This window comes from Oreochromis aureus, linkage group 9 (assembly GCF_013358895.1).
Source record: "Oreochromis aureus strain Israel breed Guangdong linkage group 9, ZZ_aureus, whole genome shotgun sequence".
NCBI lineage: Eukaryota > Metazoa > Chordata > Actinopteri > Cichliformes > Cichlidae > Oreochromis > Oreochromis aureus.
Window position 1 is genome coordinate 36201637 of NC_052950.1, and position 11504 is coordinate 36213140.

Here is an 11504-nt window from a genome sequence, read left to right on the forward strand (position 1 = left end):
CTGCATGAAGATAATGGTTGCTTGGGTTAGATTTAGTGCGAATTTCATTCAATTTCAATACTTGATCTAATGTCCATCACTTGTCCCCAGATCTATCGATTCCTCATTGCAGAGTCGTGAGCTTCTCCAAGATCTTATCCATATTGTGTTCAAGCACAGTCTGAGTACTCACGGCCTTGCCCATCGCATCGCCGGCCAGCCCTTGTGGGATTTTGAGCAGCTGTACCTCTTCTTTAGTCTTCGATAAGCCAGGGTCGAGCTAACTCCAATCAGCCAGAACCCTGTTATCATGTTTCCGAATAGGTGGATGCCTTTTGTAATGGGGAAAATTCTACTTTTCACATTGTCATACATTTAGATGTAGGTGTTTAGAACCTCATTCTAGGATTTTTGTATAACCTTTGCATGCTTAGATGAAGTATGTGTATGTGTTATTATGACCTTGTGAAAACTACTTAGCTTTGCTAAGTAGTAAAAGAACATCTTTACCCAATAGTGTAATTTGTTGTGTTTTTGTTATTATAAAAGTAGATTCTGCACAGGTCAAATGTACTTAGCTTTGCTAAGTAGTTTTCACGATGTTACAAGTAACGCATTCATGATGTTTCACTATGTTATCTGCTAATTGTTTGGGTGTAGAAGGACGAAACTCCCAAGATGACCAGTGCCAGGAGCTTCGTGGGTAAAAACAGTGTGAATTGCTCTCTGCCCAGCAACAACCCGTGGGACAGAACTAACTAAAAGATACAGAGAGTTGTGTGTGAGGATATAAAAGGAATGCTGCGACACTCCAAGGGCAGAGCCAGCATGACTGTGAACTGAGATGTTTGATGTATGTTGGTTCTCCTGCATGCAGTAATTAAAATAGCTTGACCACAGCTAACCGTGTTGCAGACTTTATTCACAGAAAATTTCACTACATTTTCAAGCGTCCCCCATTGAGACACTCCACTTCTCCCAGCTGTCGTGTGTCCGGCAGCAAACAGGTGTCAATTTTATAAGGAGACCAGTTGATCAGGTCCATAATTCCTTAGTTTTTAAAGAACAAGACTGAAAGACTCTCTGAAGGTAAGAATTAGACGAGACTAGACAAAGACAAAGAGCCAAGCAAGAAAGATAAGGGAGGGAAAAAGATGCGTCCACCTCCTCCAGAGCCAAAGGAAAAAGAAAAAAAAAAAAAAAATTTGGAGTGGGTCGTCACACCATATTTATTCAGTTAATTGCCCTTTGGATTCCAGTCTTTATATGATCAAATACTCTATGTTAGGCTCCTGAATCCACAGGACAAAACAACAGTGAGAGATGAGGTATTGTTTTCTTTTGTGTCCTATTAATTGAAGTAGTAGTATCAAAAACATTAATTCAGTAATTGGAAATTACTTTGGTTCATAAAAATTGGAATCCTGGCGCCTCCCAGTGGCAGCAGGTACAACACTTGTCAAAACTGAAGTTAAGTGCACTAAAAACCTTAGGTATAATCACACATCCTTGGTGTTTCTAACCACACTTCAGAGCAGTGTTTAGAAAAATCTGCACTTCAGACCGTTGTAACGTCAGTGTCGAGTGTCCCATCCCTACCATTTCTTTTTTGATCATGTGTTGCATAAGGTCAGACATAAAAACACTTTTTTACTTTGGTCAGCAATCCAAAGAGTAACTTCTTATATTCACATCATTACACTCATCAAGACAATAACATTCATTCTACGAGTTTGTGTACAAAACAGTAGCATTACATGTATGTTTATGAGATTTATAATAGCTCAGGTTTGTTTTAATTCAACATGAGTAACTTAATATTTAAAATGCATAAACAATGGAAAAGAACACTCTTTGTTTTACAAGAGAAAACATACATTTGACCTGTGCAGAATCTACTTTTATAATAACAAAAACACGACAAATTACACTATTGGGTAAAGATTTTTTTATTTGACTTTCATTTTCTAAACAAAAATAACACTTGACTTTTTAAAGCAACGTTGTGATGAAAAAAATGGATTTAAATACATATATTTAGAATACATAATAGAGTTGAGTTTAGACATATAAACTACAATGATTTAGGACTGGTACATTTAGAATAAATACAAGAAGTACTTTTATCTAATAATTAGTATCAGATTCAAAACTTGCATTATGGTTATTATTAAACTTTAATATACCCCATTAGCATCCAAGGACACGCTAAAAAACGTGTTTTTATTTTATATTTATTCTGATAAATTAAAGCAAATTAATGCTACCCAATTATCTACACAAAGTGTGTGTCAGAGATTAATTAATTAATTAACATATTTCATATGTTTACATATGGGTGCACAGGCTGTCATGTTAACAGTATACTGCTTGTGTTTAGATTGTTTATCACATTGATTTAATCTCTTGCAAGAATGGAATGAAAACGTAAAATGCTCTCGTGCAGTGGAGCTAGGAACCTGTACTGAGCGACTCGCATTCCCATTTTCCGTGCAGCCTCCACCTCTTGAAACATCTCATCTGTGTAGAACGCACCCCTGTTCTCTGCCACCATGCGATCAATCTTGCTGATTAGCTCCACCACTTGCTTTCTGCCCCTGTTTGTGTTTTCAAAGACGTGGAACCTATTTCCACATCTTCGGGTAATGTTTTTAAGCTCTTTACTGCCTTTATGTACATACTGCTCTATTGTCATGTCTCCAAGATCACCACCGCGGGTGAACAACACAATCATGTAATGGTTAGCCTGTGGACCAAACAGCTCCTGCAGGGCTTCCACAGAGTTTTTCTCTTCTTTGGTGAATCGGCCGACTTGAATGACCAGAAGGAACACGTGAGGACCTGGACAGGAGATTTCAACACATCTCACAATTTCTTTTTTGATGATTTCTGGGGATTTTGCCGTGTCCAGAATGCCTGGTGTGTCTACCACACTAACTACTCTGTTACCGAGCTTCATCACATGTTGTTCACAATATACAGTCACGGACTCTGAACTGGGAGAAGAAATGAAAACTTTTTCTCCCAGGATGGTGTTCCCAACAGCACTTTTTCCCACACCAGTTTTTCCAATCAACACAATCCTCAAGTCAGCCTCTGCAACACAGATTGCACCAAAACATTTTACCATGTCAGAAATCAATAACTCAGCATCTCAGAATCTCAGTTTGGGATATTAACTATACACAGGTAGAGCTTACCTTGTGGAAATAAAGCCATATTTTATTTGAAGTATTGTCCCGGCAGAGGTGAGAAAGATGAATGTAAAAGCTTCTGTTGAACTCAATATTTATAGCTCCATAGCTGACACGCCTCCAGTAGTTGCACAACAGGTTCTTGAAATATTGACAGAGCAGCAGAGCCTAAGGATACAGTAAGGAGAAGTAAGGAAGACTGAAGCTCATCGCATTGATCAAGCAGGACTCATGATCTTCACCAGCAGCTCCCTCACAGGGAAATCTTCAGCACTCCTCCGTAGGCCCGATCCAGGAGATGGATACACCCAGCATTTCATGAACACTGTGATGGAGACCTTTGGTTTGTGTAATGTTATAAATACTCGGATACTCCCCAGAGGCTCCAAGCTTTTACATAAAGATATTATATTCAGTCCTGTAGAAAGTTATATATTTAAAAATATATGATCCTCTCTGGTTACTCTGGTATGAATAACTCTGAATCACTTTATGGTAAATAACACACCATCTGTAAAAACCTGTGAAAGAATTCCAGATGACAACTTTGTAGTTCAACGTACAAGTGACGACCTTTGACCTTCATCAGGTTTTATTAAATTGTGTTAGAGAAAATCTCATATGCTCTTCATGCAGCTGAGTACATCACGTGTTTAAAACGGAAGCTGTGCAGGTCTGAGATCAGCAGCTTTGTGAAACACCAAACTGAGGTCCTGTTAATGCTGATATATAGTGACACAGTTACATGAGTGATTAATCCTTTTGTTTTTTTGTCTTTAACTTTATCAATAAAGCTGCAGCTTTCACTACAGCACATGTGGTACTTTAACCTTTGTACTGTTTTCATCAGTTCATTTTGCAGTTAACATGTGAACATGTTGGATGATCTGTCTGCTGTCACTGGGTGGTGCTGAGGTCTGAATCTGAGGGCAGCTCCTGTAATCACAAAGACAACAGAACCATCACAAACTCAAATATAAATTTTATCCCTCAATATTGAAATAAAGCTGATTCTTCTGTCCTCACACACTCAGGATCTGAAGTTCTTCTCTTACATTTTTTCAGTATTACAGTACACTACAGTACTTTAATCCATAGTTCCTGATTAATGAGGAGTTACTGAAGTACAAGCTTTTAAAAAAGCTGTTACTGTCTTTACAGATGTGGCAAGAGACTGAAAACATGCTGTTGTTTGCATATGTTTAATATTCAGTTCTGCACAGGAGCTGCAGCAGGGTGCAGCCTGTTGCTTTTACAGTATAATAATTGTAATAAAAGTGCAGTAACAGTAATTAGTGACTGATTAGCCCGGAACGTTTCTCTTGATTTCTTTAGTAAATTCATTCACCTGCACAGATTAGCTAAACGAACCCTGACAGCCGAGTGCTCATTTTAACTAGCTAGGTCTCAGGACCTAGCTAAGGACGGTAGTTACGGATTAGCTTACAAACACGTTTAACTTACCGAAAAAGTGCAGCGGGGCCTCGGGTCCTTCTGTCGGGTAGTACAGTTTACTGAAGAGCACCTCGGGCTGTCAGGTTAAAACAGTCGGTCGTGTTTTCGTAGCGTAAACGCTGGCCCTCCTCTCAGAGCCTACGCTCTATCTGCTATTCCCGAACAGAGATACGCAAGTTTCTCCGTGACTGCAGCTGCCAGTCAAAGCTGCTATGATGACGTTTCACCCCAATTTAACATCGCCGCGGTAGGAATTACAATCAAACTTATGGGAAAGGAGACCCCTTGGACATCAATCAGCATGATGAGAACTATTGATAACAAAAGAAAGAATCTTTGGAAAAAAAATTATCTAAGGAGAATAAATTTATTTTAGTCTGACCCCAGTCCCACCCGCTAACATGGAGGAGGCGGGGTTTATGGTTCACTCTTTTGTTTCTACTATTTTTTTTTGGTCTGATGCTTAATAGTATTTAACTTTCCAGCTCTTCAGGTGATTGGTGGAAGTGTGACAGTGGTTCAAGAAGGTACCGCTAGCCTCCCGTGCCATGTCATTGATACCAATGATGACCTGACACAGATTACCTGGCAGAGGAGGACAAGAGAAAAACCACACAATGACAATTTCCTCACTATCTTGCCCAGAGAGGGACCGCAGTTTGTCAATGGAGGTGATGCTCGTTTTAAATATATCGGGAATTTTAACAACAAAAATGGAACTCTCCAGTTATCCAATGTTACCCTGAAGGATGAAGGCAGCTACACATGCATCTTCACCTTATTTCCCAGTGGAAATCAAAAGACTGAGATACCTCTAAACTTGCTTGGTATGAAAAAAACACTTTATTTTAAATGTTCTGGGTGTTTGTGTGTGAGACAGAGACAGAGTTACTTTCACCATCTTGCTTGCATGTTGACCTACTTGTGTGCTGTACATCTCCTAGTGCCTCCTTTCACAAACGTCAAGGACAATCTTCCCACTTTGGGCACAGAAGAGGTTTTATTTGCTACCTGCACAGCTGCTGGCTCTAGGCCTCCTGCAGAGGTGAGGTGGCTCACTGGTGTTTTGAGAGACAAAATGAGGACGACAACAAACTCCACACAGTATGACAACGGCACGACTACCACAGTCAGCTCTCTAAATTAGCTTCTCAACATGTCCTGAAGTTCTCCAGAGGCCTGGTAACGAACTAATCATGTGATTCAGGTGTGTTAACCCAGGGTGGGATCTAAAACCTGCAGGACACCGGCACTCGAGGCCTGGAGTTGCCTACCCCTGCTCCAAATCATCAACATTTGGTTCTCACTCCATCCTGCTTTATGTGGCAGGATGAATGTTATCCCTCGGTCCAACCCACTTTCAGCCTGGCGCATTAGGGGGCGCTAGTATAAATAGTGGCCATTTGAGTGTCCCTGGATCGCTTACCTGTGATCTCCTTTTTGGTCACCTGACTTCCCTTTGGTGTTGCCGAGATCATTTGCGGGTTACTCTTCTGAAGCCTCCATCGCGGCTGGTAGGTGTTTACTCATTGTAGTGTGTATATTACCTTACTTGGTGGTAAACGGCTATTGTTTGTAGGTCGTAGCTGTAGAAGCCTCCTCTGAGCCATTCTGCTCACGTTCTATGACACGGCTTACTTGGTACGTAATCAACTTTTGTTACGATCTCTGCCTTTTATTGTTCTTTTATAGTAATTATTTATTATGCTTTGCAGGAAGTGTGGGCCTTAGTTTTGCGCCACGCTACGCGAACTGAAGTGCTGCTGCTTTGCTTTGCTGTGCTTTTACCGTCTGTTCCCGTTGCGAGATTTCTTTTCCTGCTGCTGCCAGCTTTTACAGTGGACGTCGGCGTGGACAGCGGCCATATGCATGCCGGTTATGGGAGTCAGCTGGCGTGCATATTGATTGACCGTTAACTTGTAGTCGTGCAGACGGCAAGTTGGAGCAATACGGTGATTCCGTTTGCTCCAGATTTTAGAGTTTTATCCAGATTGTATGTTGTTTTCCTGTTTGATTTGTAGTTTGGATTTTTGTTACGCCACTGGTGGGAGGCCCTTTTTCTAGCTGTAGATCACCAGTGTGGTCCTGCAGTTGGGTTATCCCCCAGCGCTACACATTAGTTTGTTGTGATATATTAAAATTTTCTTTGTTTCTTTTATTCAGATGCGGAGCGCCGACGTGGAGGAGACTAGGGTGCCTTGGTGGTGGGATCCTTTGCGTGTACACACCTGCCTTGTTAGTTTATTAGTGTGAGTGTGTGATAGTGTGCTGCACTTGTGTCTTGGTGTGTTTTCTTTTTAGTTTGTTTGTGGCATCCCTGCCCCTCCACTGGTAAGCCTCAGCTCTGAATACTTTTTTAAGCATATTTGTACATGGATATTTATGATTGTGCTTTTATACGGTGTTTTAAATAATTATTAATAAATTGTCAACTTGTTTATCATTGAACCTCGTCTCTGTACTGAGTATAGCGAACCTAAGTGCCTTTTTGGTGATTCAGTGTTACTTCCAGTATTCTCTGGGTGAAATTCCCAGGGTGGCGTTGTCTTTTTCAAACTGTGAAGAGTATTTACTTTATTTCCACCTCGTGCTGCCACATTTACAACTACAATTATACTAGAAGCCATTGTCTGAAACATCAGGCTGTGAGTCTGATGTTATGCTCGCAAATTATGGTGACTTAATTACTTAATTTGCGAGCATAGAGGGCTTTACCAGGAAGTTGGTCTGCACCCTGTAGAAATGTTTAGCTTATTTTAGAGTTTACAAATGTGTTAGAATGTAGAATTATGGTAGAGACACTGACACTACCCTGGATATAAATAAAGGCCTGACTGTGTCATGAACTTAGGAGTAGAGCTTAGGAGACCCTCCCCCAGTTTGAACTGTGAAGCTAAGACAGAAAGGAGTTAATGTTAAGTGGAAATTCCTCAGGGCATACCTGGGTGGGGGTCTCAACATTTAACTTGATAACTGTGGTCTGGAGGGGAGATGGTATTTATGGCCCCTAGGAAGAGAGAGACACACCCACAGTGTTTTAACTGTTACACTCACACATCCACATGCACACTCACTCACGTGCTCGTGCATACACACAGAGACAGAGTTTGGAGCACATTATGGGGGTTTTATGATGGGGTCACTCCTATAAAGCTGGTTGTGACTAACAAAGGGGTGAAGATCTTTACAGAGGGACACCGGCCTCGTCTTCCCTTCTAGAAGTGCATGCTTGAATAAAGATGAATAAAGGTTTTGTGAAAATAACTACGGAGTTCCGGTGCCATCTCTGGATGCCTCGACGAATAAAAGAACTGGGGTAAAACTGATTTCGTAACAACCCTTATAGAGCCAGTTCTTCCATGCTGTCAGCAAACATATATTATTTACATCATTTTATTCCTTTTTGGCAATAAATATAAAGTTGGAATGCCGGTTTATTTCCTTTTAAATGGTGCCACAACTGTTCAACCCACAAATACATTGGTGGGTTGAACAGTTTAAGTATGTGGGTTGTGCCTATAAAAAACGTTAAATCTTTTCTGCCAATGCCAAAAGGTTTATTCTGCTATTGAATCTTGTTATGTGTCATTTATTGGATTGGATGATTGAAGTCTGCGTTGGTGGTTTAACAGTTTATTAATATAACAAACAGGGAACTTCATACAATGTCAACCAACCATAGCTACAACAGGATAAATGCCCATGCATTTAGTGCTAAGTTTATATATTGTGGACTGGTGTTCCCTGGAGGAGAGGGAGAAGGAAGGTAACACAGTGAATGAAAGAGAGTGGCCCGGTACCTAAGTAACCTGGAGACAGTAGAGTGCATGAGCCAGTCCTTAAGTATGCTGCCTTACAAGAAAGGTGAGTCTAACATTCACGCACACATGAACCCAAGTGCAAGAAAGGCGAGAGAAAGATAAAGGATAGCAAACCACAATGGAGGCGCGGGATCAGGATATAACAAAGAACATGACATTAAACCTCAAACAATAAGAAAATAATATTCTGTCATATACTAAAATATCTGAGATAACATATTTTTTTATCAGTTGTCACACAGGGAATGTGATGGAATGAAGACAGCAAAAAGCAAACTGACTCTCTTCATAATTGTACTAGTGCATGGATAGGTTCTTTTTTTTTTTTTACTAATTTCATAACCGTTCCTATATTCCTTATTCACTTCAGTCTTTTGTCATTTTTATTCCCAAATTCTCTGCAGGGTTTGGATTCAACTCGCCTAAATAATCAGCAGGACATGAGACTTCACCACATCTCACAATGTATTTTTGCTCATGATCTCTTCACTTTATCTGGTTTGGGATCTCAGGTTTGTCAAACGCAGTGACTTGTCTTATAATATACAGAAACGTGTTTTTCACAAGACCTGTCTAACTAATGATCTTGAACGAGATTGCCCCAGAAGGTTTCCATATAAGAACTGCTCCAACCACTTTTTTTCCAGTACCTGTAACAAACAAACTTTTTTTTTTCTGGGTATGATGAGAAATATGATAGTTTTTAAAAAAATATAGCAAGTTATTGATTTTCTGCAAGTTATTTACAGTAGTTTTAAACATATTTGTAATACACTGAGGTGACATACACAGAAAATACCTGGGTCATTGTCCATATATTTGTAAACCTAACTATATGTGTTAGTGGAAGAAAATCCAATTATTCAGAGGAATTCTCCACCACAAAGATGACACAACTGAATGTTAAAAACGTTATATATAGCTTCACACATGACACACCTCCAGCATTTGCATAACAGGTTATTAAAACAGACAAAGATCGGCACAGCTTGCAGACGCCACACAGCTCGTCTTCTTCACTTTGCTAAACTGGACTGAAGGACTGAAGGACTATGTCTTCTAGTGGGTGAAAATATTCTGTTAATAGTATTTTTAGTTGTTTTGCTGAAATGAAAAGAACTGCATAGCAAATGGGGAAATTAACCATGTGACTTATTGTTTTCACAGAAAGGAAGATTGTAGTTGTTATCCTGGGAAGAGATGAAGTCTTGAAGAAAGCCCTAATAACCAACATCCTGGGAAAAGATTTATCTAAACTAAATAAAAGACAAGCTTTGAAAAAAATTGAGATCTATGTAAATGATATATATGAAGTCATGTTTACGCCAGACTTGTATGCAGAATTTAAGGATATCCAAGACTTATTGTGTATTAATCGATATCCTGACATGTGTTTGCTGGTGGTAGAACATGGCTTTTCACCAGACGATGTTCGCAAGCAGATAGAACATCTGAGCAATAAGACTGAAAAACCTACAGAAGAGTTTATGGTTTTGCTCCCACTGAACTGTAAACGCACAGATTACCCGTTCAGATCCTGCACCATGGAGCAGGTTTTCTGTGAGCTCGACAGACTGGCTGAAGGCAGAAATCTGATGCCAGCAAAAACAAAGTAAGGATGAAAAATAACATAACAGTGTAGTAGTATTTTTTTATTGTATTTGTGAGGGAAGGGTTGGTATGTTACTACAACAAAGGTATTAAGGCTTTGTTTGAATATTAGGATGACAGATAAACCTGTTCCACCTTTGCCAGCACCACGCACTGAGATTGCAATGGCAGGTAAACCAGTGTCTTTCAGACTTGTTCAGACTTATATCAATTGAGTTCAAATTCATTGTTCATAAGTATGTTGACTTTTTCTGAACTTATATGCATTTAACTGTTGTTATACATCAATACAGGAAAGCGTACCAGCATCAAAGTGAACCTTGTTCTCCTGGGAATGTCTGGGACTGGAAAGAGTGCGAGTGGGAACACCATCCTTGGAAAGCCAGTCTTCTCCTCTAGACCCAGTTCAAAGTCAGTCACCAAAGATTGTGAGATAGCAGAAACAGAGATAAATGGCAAACATGTGCGTGTGATAGATACTCCAGACATGTTTGATGATGGCATTGAAGAATCAGTTAAGAACAAACATCTAAAACGGTGCAAAGAGCTCTGTGAGTTACACCCTTGTGTGTTTGTACTTGTGATGCATATAAGCAGATTTACAGATGGTGAGAGAAACATACTGAAAAAACTGGAAAAAGCCTTTGGGAGGAATGTTAAAGAACAAAGTGTCATCCTGTTCACTAAAGGAGATGATTTGCATCGTGCTGGAAAAACACTGACTGATGTTCTGCATAGTTGCCAACCTGATCTGAAGGAAATGATTCAACAGTTGGGCAACAGGTGTGTTTTCTTTGAGAATAACAGATCAGGTTCAGCTCAGGTGGAAAAGCTGCTGGACACAGTGATCATGGTGTTAGAAAAACAGCAGAAATTATAATGTCATGTATCGGATTATTTTCAGTGTAAAGATATGAAAAATAGTTTGACCATGAAGTTATTTGATATCTTAAACTCGTAGATAAAAATGTTATAATTTTGATTTTTAGCCATAATTTTTCTTTGTTTTCTGCAAACTGGCGAATGAACGATTGATTTCTGAATTGTTTTCTTTTTTGCTTTTGTTTTTTTGTTGTTGTGGGGGGGGGTCAAACTTGGTAAAATAAATCAATGAAAGCTCATTTTGTAAAGTGTAACAGTAACAAATTATTGCTGAATTCAATAAAACGAACTTAATGTGCATCTGGTGTCTCTTGGATAAACAGAACATTGTCAGGTCTTTAGTTTTGTGTTTGGTCCTCTGTAAAAACATCTCAGGTATTCAGGTTAATTAAGTAGAAGTGATTGAGCTGCAGAGATTCCAAGACACCAACAAACTTCCGAAAAGACTCATGTGATGTCCCATAAATACATAAATATCCATCTGCTGGATTTTAAAATGGCATGTGGTGAAAACCTGTAAAAATGAGATTTAAAGAATATGAAATGTTAAAACGTATGGACT

The 11504-nt window shown here is 39.5% G+C and overlaps 2 protein-coding genes and 1 long non-coding RNA gene across 3 annotated transcripts; 2 read left to right on the forward strand and 1 right to left on the reverse strand.

Moving 5' to 3' along the window:
- Positions 1-1970: 1970 nt before the first annotated feature.
- LOC116329340 (GTPase IMAP family member 7-like) lies at positions 1971-3301 on the reverse strand. Its single transcript, XM_039617688.1, has 2 exons — positions 3180-3301; positions 1971-3075 (listed from the first exon to the last, which is right to left on the reverse strand). The coding sequence occupies exons 1-2, from the start codon at positions 3196-3198 to the stop codon at positions 2378-2380; spliced, it is 717 nt and encodes a 238-aa protein (XP_039473622.1). The 5' UTR covers positions 3199-3301; the 3' UTR covers positions 1971-2377.
- A 1998-nt stretch (positions 3302-5299) lies between these two features.
- LOC120442019 lies at positions 5300-7063 on the forward strand. Its single transcript, XR_005614463.1, has 4 exons — positions 5300-5455; positions 5573-6142; positions 6208-6269; positions 6344-7063. It is a non-coding gene; the product is annotated as an uncharacterized LOC120442019 (long non-coding RNA).
- Positions 7064-8869: 1806 nt separating this feature from the next.
- On the forward strand, positions 8870-11242 carry LOC116329351 (GTPase IMAP family member 8-like). Its single transcript, XM_039617628.1, has 5 exons — positions 8870-8961; positions 9409-9511; positions 9617-10061; positions 10173-10231; positions 10354-11242. The coding sequence occupies exons 2-5, from the start codon at positions 9502-9504 to the stop codon at positions 10938-10940; spliced, it is 1101 nt and encodes a 366-aa protein (XP_039473562.1). The 5' UTR covers positions 8870-8961; positions 9409-9501; the 3' UTR covers positions 10941-11242.
- Positions 11243-11504: the final 262 nt, after the last annotated feature.

What these genes read in the sequence shown, in the direction of transcription:
- LOC116329351 (XM_039617628.1), top strand. An exon ending in CTGATGCCAGCAAAAACAAA is followed by an intron (nt 10,062 to 10,172) that starts GTAAGGATGAAA and finishes TTTGAATATTAG; the next exon opens with GATGACAGATAAACCTGTTC. An exon ending in CACTGAGATTGCAATGGCAG is followed by an intron (nt 10,232 to 10,353) that starts GTAAACCAGTGT and finishes ACATCAATACAG; the next exon opens with GAAAGCGTACCAGCATCAAA.